The following is an 18,651-nucleotide window of genomic DNA, read 5'->3' on the forward strand; positions in this document are numbered from 1 at the left end:
TCTTAAGCACTGATTTAAGTAGGGAAGCATGGAAGCACTTAAGTCATACTGAAATCGATGTTGAATAGTTTTTCATTTGTTTTTCCTTGGAAAAATGGAAAGGTTTATGCACACAATGAAGTTCTTCGGAAAGGAAAATCAGAAGAAACAGGGCAATTCTTATATATGTGTATGTATGTGTACACAGTCCAATTGATATTGCTCTAGCTACTAAGACTACACCAGTGTGAGTACATTAACATGAGGTTGTGGGTGTGGAAACTCCCTTATCTACTGTGCTGAATTGCTTGATAATCCCTGAATGCCTTTGGCCTGACCCAGCTAGCACTCCTCCAAACAAGTCTTAAAGATGGAGTTTCAGGGATATCAGAAGCCAAGGACTATTTTCAACAGGTTATTTGGCTACATCTACTTTTTTTTTGTAAGTTAAGAGAGCTCTGAGGTCCCTTCCAACCCAAACCATTCTGATTCTATGATGCAGAGATTCGGTGGCTCTATGATAGTAGCCTAGTTGTATGGCTTTATGATAGTAGCCACAGTTGGCTGTGGAGCAATTTTACAGGTTCATTTATACATGCACAACAGGACAGTCCAGCTCTCTCTGCTAGGATGTGCACTCCCAACCACAGAGACAAAACAGCATCACGTTGGCTGCAAGAAAGGCAAAGCTTGCTTGGTTATTGCTCCACCACCTGATATGACTTCTGTTATCCCTCTGCTGCTGCTCCCATAGCAATTTGCTCTCTGACCTCCTCCTGAGGGCTGCACATCATATCCAAATTCCCTCTTTCCTCGTTACAACCATCAGGAGGATGGGGGACATCCTTCTGGGCAGAGCACCCCTGTTGAAGCCCCGAAGAGTCTCCCGGAGATGTTCCCTCACAAAGCTGTTGGTGATGGTCACCTTTCCTGGCTGAAGAAAAGATATCTCTGTTACTTGTCTTTCGCTGGAGGGCACTTGCCTTTCTCACTGGTGTGGCTTCACAAGGCTGCAGGCTCAATTCCTTCTGTTGTCCCATCACACGCCTCACTGCTCTGCTTTCTTCCATTCCTGTAAAAGCATAACGTGTTTGTGCTCCACAATAATTCCTATACCCTAATTTTGTATTCCAGACCCTCCCAGTCCCTTACGGCGTGTCAAAGACGTTATTAAAAGCAACATTTGTTATGGGGAACAATCATTTTAAGTGGCCACAAATTTCATTCCATCAAAAATAAGTTTTCAGTTCCAATAACCATAAGCTGCTTCCACAAATGAATGTAAAGCAACCAGAAGAGCTCTTTGTTCATACTGACACACAAACACAAACATTTTCTAATGAAAATCCAAACCTTTCCTATGCATTCCCAGTCCAGAGCTAGCCCTGGTGCACCTACTACACGTGTCTGTGGACAATGTTGATGTTTGCTGTCCTCTCATCAGCAAGTGGTCCCAGAACATGCTGAGTACCACTCATTATTTTGCAGGTCTGTCCCTGAAGTTCAGCCTTAGCAGTCTGCAGTTTTTTGCCCTTTGTTTTTTCACGCCTTCTCCCTTTTCTATTAATTTTGAACCTCTATTGGCTGGCATCATTTTCCTGTCTTAATTTGTTCTCTAAAATTTCCCTGTTTCTTCATGTTCATATTTGCCTAAGGAGTTAAGGAGTGCTGTTGTGTTTGGCTTTTTTTTCAACTTGTGTTCTTAGAGCTTTCAGTTTCACAGCTGTGCCTTTTGGAAATCCACTGGAAAGTTCTTGGTAGATTTTCAGTAGTCACACGTGTTTCTGTGCATAACAGTTTTCATCCTCACCATTGTCTTTATATTAGGTTATTGGCTCATTAAAGTACAAATTACATGCATCCCTAGCTTCAACTTTCTTCTTTTTACACACAAACAGGTTGTTGATTCCATATCAAAGCTTCATGCTGTTTTGTGGTATGTATTCCTCCCCTCCTTATCTTCAAAGGTGCCATTTTCAGCTGTGGAAATAGGACTTATCAAAGAAGTTTGGATGACTGGAGGAGGCTAAAAGCTTTCTGAGTTGAGGAGTTTCAAGGTTGAAACACTGCCTTGAGATTTATAGGACATGGTCATGGAAAATGACCTTTAGAGGCTGGGATATATTGCAGCAGCAGACAGTGAAACTAAAATGGAAGATATTCGGTGTTTCCACCAGTGACTTGAACTGAAATTAATTCCAACTGAATTTAAACAGCAGGAAAAATGACAAACTCGTAGAAAGGGAGAAGGAATTGATCTGAGCGACCTAGGAAAAAGAGATGCAGATCATGTTTGCAGAGTGAGAAACCCTCATCAGGAAAATGACAGTGATTTCTGGGCAATGAGAATAGAGATTTAGTGTTGATGTACTGTAACCAAAAGGATTCATGGTATCTGCTGGTGTTAGAGGAGGAAAGATCAGTGTTAGGGAAGTAATATTATTTTTGCAATAATACAAAGCAGACATTAAAACCAGACCTAAATAAATCAAAGCATTCGAAAGAATCAGTTCAAATTGCTGGGACTCAAAGGGCTGCAGTTTGAATCCAGTGCTCAAGTATTTACACTGAGAGAAAACACACAAAGACAGAAACAAAACAAAACAAAAAGTCCACATCATGGTAAAAGGATATCCAGTATAAGAAGTGAATCAAAGGATCACTGTACTGTAGAAATGTAGGATCATAGAATTAGAAGCTGGACAGGATAATCCTTACAGGTCCCTTCCAACTTGGGATAATCTATGACAGAATTGTGCAGTAACACAGAACATTTTGTGTGTAATCACAGAACATTTTGTGTTGGAAGGGACAGCTGATGATCACCTAATCCACCCCAGCTGCCACAGGCAGGGACTCCTCTCACTGGACCAGGTTACTCAAAGCCCCATCCAACCTGATCTTGACTATTTCTAACAGTGGGCACAGGTTAGGCCTTAAATCTGTAAAACTGAGCTCCAAAATGCAAGAAACTTCTCAGCGATGAAGGTAACAAACCACTAGCATAAACCAAAGAAAGGAGCAGTATGCTCCTCCACCTCCAGGTGCCCTCCTGTTAGCCATACGTTAGTCAATCAAAAGTTATTTAATTCAAGAGTGAGATCATTACGTAAAGCTGAAGAGACCTGTTATTATGCCAAGGTCAGACACAGTAATACCTTGATCCCTTCTCCCCTGAAGTATTGCATATCTATGCTTACAGTTTTCCTTCTCATCTCCATCCTCAGCTGCTTGTTCTGGGACAATAACCAGGACCTGCACCTCCTCTGGTCTTTGAATTGCACAAGCACCTATCAAACAGAAACCCCCTGCCTCATAAGACCTCGTGTGGAATTAATAATTAAGATTCTGAAAACTTCATTGTACTAGAAACGTGGGATCTCTTATGGGGGGAACTTTCTTCAGAGCACAAAGTAAACAGAACTGCTGTAGCTTTGATTTCCTCCCTCTCCAAAACTAACATCACTTTAAATAAGGGGAAATCAAACATTAGACATTTCCAAGTCATATATATTAAATCCACTTATGATATTGTTTTCCTTGTTTAGATTTGAACATATCGGGGAATCTTTTTGTCTTCCAACTATTCCTAAAAGACTTTAAGTGGCTGGATTGCCTTTTTCTGACAAAAAAAATGCTGCCATGAATTATTTACATGACGGCTCCAATCAACGTTGTACCTGTCAGCCTCCCCAGCCAAAATGAAAGTTCACTATGTAAAGGTGCCAAGGGAGAATGGCAGCCTCCCACTGCGAGTTTATAGACAGAACTAAGTCAGCACGCATTATGTGTCAGAGCCAACATCAGACAGAATCAGATCCTTTGATCTCAGACCTCCACAGGAAGCTTAGATCTCAGACAAATTAGATAAAAAATGAATTTATAGCAGATATGTGTCCTAAGGCACACAGCTGAATGCTGTGTTTTGGAGGAGTACAGCAAATATCAAAACACATAAACTGCAGAATTTCCTCTCTCCTTCTCCCTCTCCCTTTGTTTTTGTGATGGATGCTAATTAAAAGGAGATAAAACTCCAGCTCGCTTCTTCCTGCCTCTTATGTAATCCACACACTTGGGGAAGGATGGGGAAAAAGAAATTCCCCACACTGAGTAGATGGGTGTTTCAGCAGGGTTATCTGAACCCCCTCAGATGTGCACGGTTGGCAGGTGAGACCAGAAAACAACCACTGTAGGAACATTTCACACTTGCAGGGAGGGAAGCCAGCACTTCATGCTGCCAACTACATGCCCCAAGGCTGTCTGCTTCTCAGTGACCTCAGAAGAAGTTTTGTTTGATCAGCAGAAGATGAAAAGACACGTCTTCAGGAGGTGTGTGGAAGAGGGGTGTATATATGGACGAGATATAGGGAGTTAAGGGGGGTTCAAAATGGTGGGGATTGAGCCATTTGGGGTGCCACTGGCCCTGCACAAGCCTATAGTTTGCTAAGGACCTAAACCAGCCCTTTTGATGCCCCGTTCTTTATAAACCTGAATTATTCTCAAACCACAGTCTCACCTCCTGCTACGGGCCGAACGCTGTCATCCTGTCCTCGACCGTAGCAAGGCTGGATGTGAGGTGCTTGAGGCTGTGCTTGCTTTTGGGGTGCCTTGGTACTGGCCTGTGGTACGTCAACCCTCTTGGTCCTCGTTTCTGGGATGAAGCACATAGATTAGTCTCAATCCACCCTCAGCTCAGCAGCAGCTATTATTTCAAAAAACAAAACATTGCTGGTGAATTTGCAGATAAATCCAGAAGTGCTCCTTCTGCCCAAAAGCAGAGAGAATTGTTTTATGATCATATCATCTTGTGTTCTGCCATTTGGAATCCCACCTGTTTTCTTCAGGTAAAGTCTTCCCTCATGTTGTCACAATATTCAACAACGCTAGAAATTCAGACTTTAGGTGCAGCTGGTGCTCACGATGCAATTCAGAAGAAAAATCCTTTGGCTTGCACTTGCAAGCTATTTGGAAGAAAAAGGTTGGTGAAATCAGGGAGGAAGTTTTGAAACAAATGGGAAATAGGTCTAAAATGCTTTTTTAACTGAGAGGTGTATGGACTCCTCCTCTGTGCATCGCTGGTACACTTGGCTAGATCACAATTTCTGTTAGCATGTTTGGAAAGGCAGATAATTTTTAACTTTCAACATATCCATAATTTTAAGATGACTATTTGGAGAGTAAGCCATTGAAAAGTTGCAGTCATGTGCTCTTCACTCCTTATCTTGACCAAATAACTTTATGCTGTCTGTTATAAGAGAAACTGATACTTTTGGTTTAAGACCAAAACTGAGAAACAGCAGTCTGAAGGTAAACTAGTACAGGTGTGGATTTGCTTAGGGGAAGAGCCCAGAGCAGCTCACCTATTTCCACTTTGACATGTGATATACGTAACATGGCATGGGATATGAGCATGGCTGTGCCACTGCCCCTGACATTCACACTGAAGGTTTCTCTGGTTCTTGGTCAGCACCACGGCTCTGCACTAACATCCACATAGCAATATTTTGTTGTGTCATTCTTTATCAGGAAAGCACAGAATCACTTCTTTGTTTCTCAACTCTTCATCTGCATTATTAAAATCTGATTTTCATTGTGTGTCACACACAGGTACAGGATGATGTAACTAGACAAACTCATTCTGAGTTCTATCCAAAGCCAGAAGATGTTAGAAATAAGAAAGCAATCAGGCTATATTTGTGTAAAAGTCATATATAGCATTAAATACTCTACCCAGTTTGCATTACCATTGCTTCTAAATCCTGCTGCAGCCAGTCTGGAGATTTGTTAAATGACAAAAGGAGTCTGCAAGTATAAATTTTAATGGATATTTCCAACTTACTGTTGCTTTTGCTCTTCTTGAACCAGCAGAGCACAAGAGTGAGGACAAATGCAGATGCTATTGCGCTCAGCAAGACAACAAGAATCAAGCTTGCCTTCTCTCCCACAGGCACAGGGAAGATGGTAAATGGCTGAGATATCACAGTGAACTTAGCTCCTGAGAATTCAAAGCAGTCAGAGTGTATTACAAAAGTAAGGACACTGGTTTCACAATTAATACACCAAACTATAGTTTTTCAGCTCTAAGAAATGCATGCAGATACAGTCCCAAAGTCCATTCTTCCCCACATCCAACATTAGCCAACAATATTTGGGGGAATGAGTATCAGGGCAAACCAAATATCTAACATTTCTCCAATAGCTGTCGAGCTTTTGGTGCTTCCTGAAGCAGAGAGTCCCTTGGTATTTAACTGTCCTTAATGTTCCTTCCATTAATTTGTCTAGCAGTCCACCAAACCCAGAAAATATGTTTCACAAAGTACTTGTCTGTAAGACAAAACAGATCAGGATCAGGCAGGAAATGTGCATATTCTGTCTAGCAAGACTGAGAAGCTGGTTGCAGTGAGAAAAATGCCGATTCATGTATAGTTTTTGCAAGCTACATGTCACTTATTTGAATGCAAGTTATGGGGAATCTAGAAATATTCACTAGCATTAAGTTTAAATCCATGAAAACTCACCATAGGAGTGTATCAACAAGAATCATAGACTCAATGAATCACAGAATGGTTTGGGTTGGAAGGGGCCTTTAAGATCATCTAGTTCCAACCCCACTGTGAGAAGCAGTGACACCTCCCACTAGACCAAGCTGCTCAAAACCCCATCCAGCCTAGAGCTGGAAGTTTCCATTTCACTGCATTGTAAATACTTAGTCATTTGAAGCACACAGTCTTTGAGTAATGCTTTTCACTCAGAGATCCAACAGTTTTCTCCATATGAAATCAGAATCAAACCAGGCTCTCTTCATCTGTGGTCAAGAGTTAACTGGGTCTCCACATCTGAGCTACAAAGTCTGGAAGATGACTACCACTGCTCACTCTAAGATCAGAAATATACAGGGGTTTTGATCCCCTGTATATCTGTTTTTTCCAGTGCTTTCAGTGGTACTGAGACATCTAAAGCATAAGAAACTGATGTAAAAACTTCAACTGTGTAGAAGGTCCTGGCACATTCAGATCTGGGTTGACTCCCCCAGGAAACATCCTCCCAGAATCTAGACAGCACGGGCCTTGGGCCACCTCTAAACACACTTTGAGCAGAGATGTGTTTGAACAGAGATAAAACTGATCATGGCACTCTCTAATGACCAGTTTGAAGGACGTGGGTCTGCACATCAATCTATTCCCTATATTATAACAAAGCTCATTATCAGTTCAAACCCCACTATCATAATAACATCAACAGGGATATACTTCTTTTACTTCTTTGAGTTCCCATTCTAATAAAAATTAAAAACCATTTTTCATCAGTTCATTAAAAAATGAGATGTGCTGTCAGGTGGAGGCTCCTGGACATGGATAAGTAGCTGTAAGTACTTTCATATGAAACTAATGAGCTTTGTATCACTACTGTCCACCCAAACAAAGTAGAGCTTCACCACAACAGTGTGGGAAGGAGGTTTCAGCTGGGAAAAATTTGCCTGAAGATATAGGCATGTATGAGTTTCAGCTGAGAGGACAGAAGTAACCTCACAGGTACTGAAGACTCTACAGGGACGTGTTCTTCAAGGTTGCATTTCACACTGACAGTTTGCAAGCAGGCTGCTGTTGGTTTAAATGGAAAGTGGGTGGATCAAGCTCACTGGGATCTATATCATATAAATAAATATTACTGCAGAACAAGGAGAAGGACCAAGAAGAAGTATAGTCCACTCTCCCCAGGAACCACCGCTAAAACAATTGAGATTACTGTACTCAACACCAGCAGCATCTTCTGAGTTGTCTCCAAATTGCAGGAGCCTGCATCACGTATGCCAGAAATATATTAAAATTTATCACAAACATATATTGTTTGTTTAATGTTTGTTTATCTCAAATGATAAGCAAGTATCTTCAGGAAGAGTTTGGTAGTATTAAAGTCATTATATTGACTCCAGCATGGTTCCCGATTACAAATGAGCAAAGGAGGTTGTTTGTTTGCTGTGCACTTCTACAGTGCATATTAAAAGAGTTCAGTGCTCTGATTTGCACAGGTAATACCTATGTGGATGCACTAGCTGTCTCATTCTAGCTTTAAGGAAAGGATTTCTTGGGTTATGAATACATGCTATTGTGTGTGCACTCTTAATCATTAACATCCATCAACATCTCAATAATTATTATCTATTTAGATATAGTGTTCAGAAGGAAAGAAAAAAAAAAGCACTCTAAATGTAAGTAATATTCTAATTTTTTTGCTCAGAGCTTTTCCATTAGTCCCTTCCACCTGGTTACTTCACCTCTCTGACATATTTGCCCTCTCTGTCTTCTCTAATTTAACCAAGCCATACTATGTTGGAGTTTTCTCGTTCAAAAAATGCTCACTCTTCCCTTCATTCTTTCTATCTATTCCATTTTGAGAGATTTCTGAGCATGGGTAAACAAAACGAACTCCAGTGCTCCAAAGGAGTACTCATCAGGGCTTTGATGAAGCTGCACACACAGCTCCTCACCACTCTTGGAAGTATTTCTGTCCTTCCCTCCTACACTTCTTTCTAAGAGAAACTTTACAGCTTTTTGATCTTGCAAACCTCTTTGTCAATTCAGTGTTCTGGCCTCATGTACCAAATCAAACAACATGCTGAAAATGGATCCTACCTGGTGGTGATGTGACAGTGAACACCAGGTTCCAGTTGGTGCCTGAGCTGGAGACAGACAGATTGGAAAAGCTTGCACATCCACCTATGACCTGCACTTCAGTGAGCCCTGCAGAGCAATGTAAAAAAACAAATTGCCATCAGCAGCTTCCAGATAAGCATAACTCAAGCCCTTCAAAAAAGAGGAGGGACAGACTCTTTAGAAGGCTCGGTTGCGATAGAACAAGGGGAAATGGTTTCTAAGTAAATGAGCAAGATTTAGACTGGATATTTGGAAGAAGTTGTTTACAGTAAGAGCAGTGTTGCCCTGAGAGGTGGTGGTGCCCCATCCCTGCAGACAGCCAAGGTCAGGCTGGACGGGGCTGTGAGCACTGATGGATTTGGCCATGAAGAATGTCTACGGTGATGACCCCGTGATCACACATGAGAGACTTTCAGCTAGCAGAAGAATCTCCACAGGAAGCATGGATATGAAACCCAGGAGGGACGTTCTCAGCCAATTTACCTCTTGTTCTAAGCTATAAAGGAACGTTTTCTGATCCAACCTTTACACGTGCTACGGTTTCTATTTTTGTAGTCTCATTTTAAAACCTGTAATTTACTTTGCAACTGGATCTCCATTTTATTGTGCGTATTTTTGAGTACCCGCCAAGTACTGGCCCTTGAGCAATGCTGACCAGGTCTGGGCTTCATTCAGACTCTCAGAGTGAGAAGGGAAATATCTGAAAGGCTGACAAACTTCAGAATGTTAGTTCAGGTGGGTGGGGGTGAAAATCAGAAATTCCTTAGGATGCTGAAGTTGATCCAGTTGTATTCTTCCACCCAAATGCCCCAGATAGTGAAGAAAGTGGGGAAGTAGCAAACTTTTGTGAGACACTTCATAATCAGACATCCATAGCAATGCTCAGCAGGTGTGGCTTTTGACTGCAAGAATTTATCTCATAACAATGTATATCTTATACCACTTTACCTCCTCTGTTCCCATATCTCTCTATGGCACCCAGCTTGGGATGAGCTGGATTTTCCTGCTTTGCTTTTATCAATGATCTAATGACATAAGTTTGTGAAATGTCAAGGATATGAGCAATCACTATATAGAACTATCTTTACATTGCAACTGCATATAAAGACTTGTATGGAAAAGTCCAGTACTCCTTTATCTCCCTGGCCCTCAAACACACTCATACAGTCTTAGAAAGCACAAGGAAAATAAAAGGCATTTATTTCACAGATGCCTACAAACAGAAGGGCAGCCTAAAGAGGTAATCTGTATTTCTGACCATAGCCTTATGCTCTCCCAGTCTGACCTGTATCTTCAAGAGATAATGAAGAACTGATCTCTATTAAAAGATCTGTCTCTATTAGACATGTAACAGCATCTCTACTGGTGATCTGCAGGGTAATCCAAGGCAAACAATTTCACCAGTCTCTGCCACTACCCAGGTGGTCAAGAAGGCTAATGGCATCCTGGCTTGGATCAGAAATAGTGCAGTCAGCAGGAGCAGAAGATGATCATCCCCCTGTACTCAACACTGATGAGGCTACGCTTCGAGTTGTGTGTTCAGGTTTGGGCCCCTCACTGCAGGAAATACATTGAGACCCTGGAGCGTGTCCAGAGAAGGGCAATGAAGCTGAGAGGGGCACTGGGATGGGTCAGCCAGGAGAAGAGGAGCTCAGGGGAGATGTTATTGCTCCTACAACTCTTGAAAGGAGGTTGTGGTGAGGTGGGAGTGGGCTGGGGTTGTACTTGATCGTTTAGAGATCTTTCCCATCCTTAATAACTCTATGATTCTATAATTCTGTGTTGGAAGCAGCCTACTGAGATTTCTTCTTGCTGTGCTGACTTTTGAACAACTGTCAGAGAGGGGGCTTTGACCAGAAATACATGCTTCATGCTACGTATGACCTTCTTTATCATAGTATCTGTCTTGACTACTGTGACTTGTCTCTGATATCATAACACCACTGTTACAGAGGGTCTTGTCAGCTACATTCAAACACTTGATAACTGCCATTTCTTGCCTGTGCTGAAGCCTGGAGTACTGTACTGTACTCAACATATACTATCTGCTTTCAGGCACATATGCTTCAAAGCTCAGAATATTATAGATATATATGTGAGTCTTCACAAAGATCTCTCAGGCAGGCTGGTATTTAACGCAGAAGGAAGCTAATTTGGAGCTAAACTACTTTCCATGAGGCAGTTTGGCTGCTGTCAGATGAAGCAGCCTCAGTGTGCTAGACAGACCCATTTCGATTAAATGCTGCTTTCATATGCTTCAAAAGACGAGTACAATAAGGATGTTTGTCAAAGGAAAAACTGCAGCAAACTATTACACACAGAACATCTGTACTACGCAGTTCATTCTTTGCTGGAGTTTATTGACTATTAATTTGATGCATGTATCTTTTAAAGAATGTGAATTGCATTTCTCTGCAATGACTTTTTTATTTCTTTCTCTTTCATGTAGTCTTGCTTCTCCTCTCCTCTCCTCTCCTCTCCTCTCCTCTCCTCTCCTCTCCTCTCCTCTCCTCTCCTCTCCTCTCCTCTCCTCTCCTCTCCTCTCCTCTCCTCTCCTCTCCTCTCCTCTCCTCTCCTCTCCTCTCCTCTCCTCTCCTCTCCTCTCCTCTCCTCGCCTCGCCTCGCCTCGCCTCGCCTCGCCTCGCCTCTCCTCGCCTCGCCTCTCCTCTCCTCTCCTCTCCTCTCCTCTCCTCTCCTCTCCTCTCCTCTCCTCTCCTCTCCTCTCCTCTCCTCTCCTCTCCTCTCCTCTCCTCTCCTCTCCTCTCCTCTCCTCTCCTCTCCTCTCCTCTCCTCTCCTCTCCTCTCCTCTCCTCTCCTCTCCTCTCCTCTCCTCTCCTCTCCTCTCCTCCCCTCCCCTCCCCTCCCCTCCCCTCCCCTCCCCTCCCCTCCCCTCCCCTCCCCTCCCCTCCCCTCCCCTCCCCTCCCCTCCCCTCCCCTCCCCTCCCCTCTCCTCTCCTCTCCTCTTCCCTCCCTCCTTCCCTCCCTCCCTCTCTTCCAATGTTGGCTAGCAGCTAACTCAACAATCTGCAGTTTATCTTGACTTAAATTAATCTAGATTCCCAAAGAAGGCGTGAAAAGCACCAGGGAAGACCAAAGGATTTTCCATCCTAAAAACTCACAACTACGATGAGGTGGGAGGAATTTCTAATTAACAAAAACATGAACTGGACTCAAAGGGTTAGAAGCTCTCATCTATGGCATGAGAAACACTTATTTTTCCCAAATGTGAATTTTTCAATCAAAGTTAACGCATAAATACCCTTCTTATTACAAGCAAAATACCGATATTAGGAAGATTCACAATTCAGCATGCATACTGTTTGCTTACATTTAAAGGTTTTAGCAATAACATTATGATGCTTTATAATCAATTTCATTTCCATTTTCTAGTTTACAAGCATATGATCATCCACAGGTTTTCAGTTCAGCATTATACTTAAACAAGGATCTATATCTGAGCGTGTTCATAGTCTCAATAACCTCAAGGGAAATATTCACATGCTTAGAGTTAATCATGAGTTCAGGTCTTCTGATAAATGAGGACCAGAAGGGAAACATTTAAATCCCTCGTGAAAAACATTTTCACATTGAAGTATGCTAATTAAAAACAATAGGCAGTTGTTTCTGTCTGTACTTGGCCTGATCATTTTCTGGGACAAACAGATTGTCGTTGACTCTGAGGATATTACCCTAATTAACATTAGCTGAAAGTCAGGTATTGGGATATCTAATTCTCCATTCGTTCATTTTTTGATCTGAGATGCATCTTTTTAAGACAAACTACTGGTACACTCCCTTTAAGCTGCCAGAGCACAAAAATGCTTTGAAGAGGGACACAACCTGGAAGTCCACACAACTCCATCCAACACAGCACTCTGATTTTTTATCACCGACGCTAACTTTCAAACCCAATCCTTTTCTGGGAGGATTTCACCACAAATTTATCAGCATCACTTCCCATAATTGCTTTGCTGTAACTCTTGTCATAAGAAAATGCATCCAAACCTTTTAGCACAGCCTCAGAGGAGCCCTTGAGGTGAGCTGAAACAACCCAGGGATCTGAGGGAGGCCCCAACGTGTCAACTCTTCGACCCTGGGGAGAAAAACAAAACATAAGAATTAAGCTAAGTAGTTGGCCAGACCAGAAGGCACCATTAGACACTCTCTGTCATCACACGATCAAAGAGTCTCTAGGGTTGGAAGGGACCCTTAAAGGCCAGCTGGCTCAACCTGCCTGCCATGGACAGGGACACCTACAGCTGCATCAGGTGCTCAGAGCCCCATCCAGCTGAGAATGTCAGTCTTCATGATCATGTTGAAGGCCTCTCATTCCTCAAAGATATCCTCTACGTGTCAGGATCATGTCAGAAAGCTGCACACCTTGACTCTACAACAGAAATCTAACCCTCACTGGAAAAAAATGAAAAAGATATCTGAGAATACCAATGACTGCTTGTTTATGCTATCCTTTGCCACATGTATTTGTAGAGCTATTCTATGCCTTGTTTAGGTCTATCTCGTAGCTTCTGGATTGCTTGGAAATGTCAAAATCATACAGTATGTATAAAAATGTGCACTCACAAAGGGGGCAAATCCTACCTTCTTATCCAGGAAAACAATTTGTGGCTGCACAGGAAGCTGCTTTTCGATTTCTCCATCTGAAGGCTGCACTTGAACAGAGATGCTACAGGGCCTCACATACAAGCAAGTTCCTGGGCAATGTCTGCTTTCATTTTGTTTCATGTGCAGAAGACTGTAAGCAAACAAATAAACAAATACATAAATCAGAAAATTATTGCTATATTACTAAAGCTAACCCCAGAGGTAATTAACACCTTAGCTACCTCCAGGAGCTATATGTTATTTTCCATTCCTAGAGTTTTCTACCTTCTTCATGCAGACAGCAATACTCCATGTCTGTTGATTAACTGACCTTACGTTGGCTCTCTGATTCATCAGATGAGAGCAGCATGCATGGAACTGTGAAACAGGCATCATTCCGAAGAGACAAGAATACCAAACTAATAATTTCTTTGTTCCCATCCTCAACTTACAGATGGAAAACTGAGAAATGTAAAAAATAAATGGCTCTTCTAATGCAATAGACAGGGAATGCATGGATTGAGAACTGCAGTACCATAGCCCCCAGACTCTCTCTGCACTGAGAATGATGGAGGCTGCAAATTCTTCCTGTCCAGCAGAGCCATTTCCAGAAAGCATCTTTGAGCTACTCTAAAACCAAAATTTTGGTTCTTCTACACAAACACAGCACTTACAGTGCTTTAATGCATTTCTGCATCCCATAATTCCTGCACTAACTTTCATTTGCTGTGAAGTCTGTGTACCTATATACAGCAGCATACAGATACCCCATTGAAAGACATCAGCTTTTCAGGACTTGAAATTTAAATTAGAGAATCCCACGAGAGGGCTGTTGCATTTGAATACTGAACCAACGTTTTATTCTGAGCCTACATCATTTCATCCCTTCTCTCAGTTCTCTGTGTCATTTAGTATCTCTTTTACATATATATGTGTATATGTATGTATACTTCTAATCTGCAATTGCTGTGAAGTGACTGGGGGCTTCGTGTTGTCTGAAATGAAAGGAGGAAAGGCACTCATTCATCTCTAGTGTTTGCTTAAAGGTGTTTACAAACAGAAGATATATGGAACATCAGTTTCCTTAGGTTTAACTCAGGGTTTGATTTTTGAGGGGGGTGATGCTACGTATTACAAACCAGAAACTGCTCACGTTGCAGCTGAAGAAAAATACTGGCCTGAAAAATGGACACTGGGAGACAGAATAAAATCACAGAATCACAGAATCACCAAGGTTGGAAAAGGCCTCCAAGATCATCCAGTCCAACCATCCACCTGCCACAAATATTTCCCACTAAACCATTTCCCTTAGTACCATGTCTATATGGGTACTGAACACCTCCAGCACCTCCCTGAGCAGCCCGTTCTAGTGCATTACCACTGAATATTTTCTAATATCTAAGATATTAATATCTAAAATACCTAATATCTAAGGCATTTTTCCTAATATCCAACACGAACCTCCCCTGGTGCAACTTGGGGGCATTTCCTCTCATTACAGGTTTAGTGATACCTGAAGTCTCAAGAGCTGGCTCAAGGACTTAAACAAAAAACATTTGACTTGGGTTATTTTTGGGGGTTTTTTTGAGTGTTTTGAGTTGTCGTGTTTTTGGTTTTTTTTTGAGTGACAGCAAGGCATTCATCTGTGCCCTTCTCTACCTTCTTGATATAGGAAGGGAGGGGAGGGGAGGGGAAGGGAGGAGGGGAGGGGAGGGGAGGGAAGGGGAGGGGAGGAAGAAGGAAAAAGAACCCAATCATAACAACATTGAAAAAAAGCCACAAAAGTAATAGACAGACGTAGTTCAGAACTAATGTTTGTTTGCAGGTGGTGTGAATCCAGCTAGCAAAGCACAAAGCATGATGTTTATATTCCACAAGGCCCAGTGTGATTCCTGCTGTGAGGGATCCCCTGCCTTAGGGTGCAACCCTGCATGCAGCAAGTTGTGCACTCCTGAGCTCGAGTGTCAGTGTGGAAGATGGGAGCATCCTGCTGAACCCCTGCAAGGAAAATAGGCTTTCTTGGCACAGCTCTGCCTCTGGGAGATGGGAAATTGCTGTGTCCCAGAAGGGCCAAAGCAAGGAAATCTCCCTTCTTCATGATGGACATGAGGAACATGCTGTTTTGAACACACTGGGGAGGAGTGGGCTGGTCTGAAATTCCCTGCTGACAGCACTGGACAGAAAGCAGCTCAGCTGCTCAGTATCTTGCAGCTCTCCTAAAGGTGGCAAGCAAGCAGGCACTGCTCACGATCCATGAGCCATCAGTGACCCCAGGGCCAAGCTCCCAGAGCCTTCCACCATCAGGGCCAAGGTCTAAAGAAGATACTGAGGCTCTACAGGAAAGCCAGTGTCTGTTCTTTGGATTCATAGATCATTTAGTTGGGTAAAGACCTCTGTGATCTCCAGGTCCAATTGTTAAGTAGCAAGGAAGGTAGAGATTGTAGAAATTAGAGCATCTTCTGCAGGTATCGAGGCATAATGGACTGACAGCCCAACACAAGCTCTGGTCCAGGCCTAATAACAAAGCCTAAGACAACTCCCAGATGGTTCAGGAGCTAACCAGACTTTTCTCATCAGGCAGTTTGGTTGGGGCCACTCTGAAATTTCATGTGAAAGGATTTAATGTTAGGGACAGGGGCTGATCCACATCATCTGGACTTGTTGCCAGAGCGTGGTTCCTTGCATATTTTACTCATAAACACAGCCAATGAAATTAAACAATTGTTGGGATATGTCTCCAGTGCTCGTGATGTGTCATCAGTACATCTTTGGAAGTGGAAGGAGTTTGGAAAGAATTCTGGGTAGTGATAACATCAAAATGCATCATTTGGTAAAGCCAAGAGGTTTTTACTTTATCTTGAAAGGATGTGGCAGGGCCAAGGAATATGCTATTGTACTGAAGACAAAAAACACACAATCTTCTATACAGCCAAGTAGGTGCAGATTCACTGGAAGGGCTGTGAGTACTTCTGTCTTTTGGAGAAGTATCCTCTGTTGTCATGCAGTGATGACGTTGGCCATACACAAGGTGCTTGTGCCCTTTCTGCTGGATATTTCCACACATTCCTATGATTTCTCATGTTATAGACAAAAACAGAAGCTACAGTACAGAAACCCCAGTGGAAAGTAGGCTTTAGCTTACCCTAACATACAAACAAAGCTATACTGATCATGTCTGCTTAAGAGGATGGGGCTGTTGGACAGAAAAGGACCCGTGGTTGTTGATGTGTCTTTTGTTAATGTGTAGGCTGAGCCAGTAAGACCAAAATTCAAAACCCTGGGAACCTAAATGCATATGGAGACATAGCAAGAGGGCCTGGTTTGATGATGAACTGGGGTAAGAAACAAGAAACTGAACTAAGCTCTGTGGGAAGGCTGGACAAGAGGAATATGCTTCCTTACCTAAACATTTTGAGTCAGAGAGCAGGAGCACGGTGGCCCAGGAACATCCTGACATCTCTCCCACATTAGGACAACCTTCCCCCCTTGCTCAGATAGCCTCCACTTTCCACTTTATGACACCAAAGGCTAAGGGTGAGCAGTTGCCTGTTGGAGACAACTGCAGAGTCCTATGGGCTAGAGTGATGAGAAGTCATCCTAAAAAAGGAGATGGGAGCACCTTACTGGATCCACTCGAGGGTGTGGTAGGATCAGAGATGCCTTCAGAACCAACCCCTCCAACAGGAGGGAAACACTCTCCAACTTCACTGCCAGCTTCCATCGATCACTGGAGCTGAGTGGAAATACCTGTACTTAGAGCTCTATCTGCTCGTGGTGAGGAGCTAACCCAGGTCTCTTCCATAACACACTCCCAAAGCTTTCTGTCGGAGGAATGTCTTTTATTGAATGTAAGCAGCATCACGCCGGAGGTCAGAGCTGCTGCTGCTGCATATCCCAAGGTAATACCACTTTAAGCTCCACATAAACTCTTAAACAGTTTCTATCCTAAAACCAGACCGTAGGTGGTACAGTTTTTTACGATATGTTATAATAGTGCAATAAATCTGTTAGCTTAAAATCGAATCTCCGTGGCCTTTTAGAGAAATCATCATTAAATGCAAGGCCCTGTTAATGATGCCATCCCAGTGAAATTGTTTAATCTGCTAGGGGGGTGAAAGGTCACCAAATGAATTTTTTATAATACATCAACTTGACACGCAATAGGGAAAACTGTAATAGATAAAAGCAAAGGAAAAGGGCACTGTCTTCTTCTGATAGGTCAATAGCAGCCAAGAGAGTCACTCATCCACTTTTCCTTCACTACCATCCTCCTTTTCCATTTAATATGGACACCCAATTAATACCTCAGCACCATAGACAACCTCATTTTAGGTGAATTATAGCAATTTCTTCCCCCTTCTCTGAAATGAAAGCGATCACAATACATCATAGCATCGTGCGAATTAACGTTAATTGATTCGAGTTACCAAGCGTTGATGGGCCACTTCTATAATCTGGCCCTTATTGGGAGCTGGAAGGGATGGAGGGAAGATTAGATTGCACCGTCCGTTGCTTTGACGACGGCGGTCACCTGACGCCTTGTTAGACAGTTGTACGCTTCTATTGCCGGCCCCAGTGGGGTCGTCAGTAAACTGGAGTGATGTCCAAACATCATTACACGCTGCTCCGATATTAAAGCAAAGGGATTAGCACCTTATTGCAAGCAACCTGGATTTGTCATTGTGCTGTCGTTATCCAATTTCCAGATGATAATGTGACTGTGGCCTGCGGGCGCGAGGTCCTACAGCCAAACTGAGGGCTGTATATATATCCATATCCATATATATGTGTGTGTGTGTGTGTACACACATCCCTACAAAGACACGGAAACCAAAGCCGCTTAACCCTTTGCTCACCAGGCTCCTGCTAACAAAGCATGTTGTAGAAGAATTTGTCTCCTTTCTCCATGCGATGTCAAGAGAATGACGTGATGGTGAAACAGACTGACCTCGGAGACATCACAACTGTCACTGTAATGTCATGCCAGCCCAGCTCTACTGAAAGAGGTCTTAAACAAGCCAGAATGAGGAAAGTATCAACCCTTCAGAGACATAGCTGTGTCGTGCATGCACACTATAGAAACCATCAAAGCAGTAGATTTTCCTACCAGTCCCATTAATGGTTGAGGGGGAAATCAAATATGCATGTGACATTGTGCTCGCTTGGCTGGGTGCCCAACCTGGGATCGCGTCTCTTTCCAATCCCTAAGAAAGCTGATGGGTACCCTGCTGGCTCTCAGGTGTGCCCTTGAGCTGATCCCAACAGCTACAGCTGCTGGGAGAAAATCAGAGAACTGGTAAAGTCTCCCCTTGGACCGATCCCCTTCATTTTTAAATGATAAAAACCTTCAAAGACCCATATCGTGAAAAACATATACCAATAAATTCCTCCTTCCTCCCACAGAGATCTGCCTCTT

General features: G+C 42.8%; 1 protein-coding gene across 1 annotated transcript in view; it reads right to left on the reverse strand.

Annotated features, from left to right (window-relative positions):
• Positions 1–539: 539 nt before the first annotated feature.
• The window catches only part of PKHD1 (PKHD1 ciliary IPT domain containing fibrocystin/polyductin), a 219,744-nt gene continuing 201,632 nt past the window's right edge, over positions 540–18,651 (reverse strand). Inside the window, 6 exon segments of the mRNA XM_065731064.1 lie at positions 540–1,051; positions 4,496–4,630; positions 5,819–5,974; positions 8,613–8,720; positions 12,639–12,726; positions 13,233–13,386. Of these exon segments, the coding sequence (XP_065587136.1) occupies positions 678–1,051; positions 4,496–4,630; positions 5,819–5,974; positions 8,613–8,720; positions 12,639–12,726; positions 13,233–13,386 (1,015 nt within the window). The 3' untranslated portion in view covers positions 540–677.

Source organism: Cyrtonyx montezumae, unplaced genomic scaffold (genome assembly GCF_038088225.1).
Source record: "Cyrtonyx montezumae isolate F1298 unplaced genomic scaffold, pur_monq_1.0 scaffold_13, whole genome shotgun sequence".
NCBI lineage: Eukaryota > Metazoa > Chordata > Aves > Galliformes > Odontophoridae > Cyrtonyx > Cyrtonyx montezumae.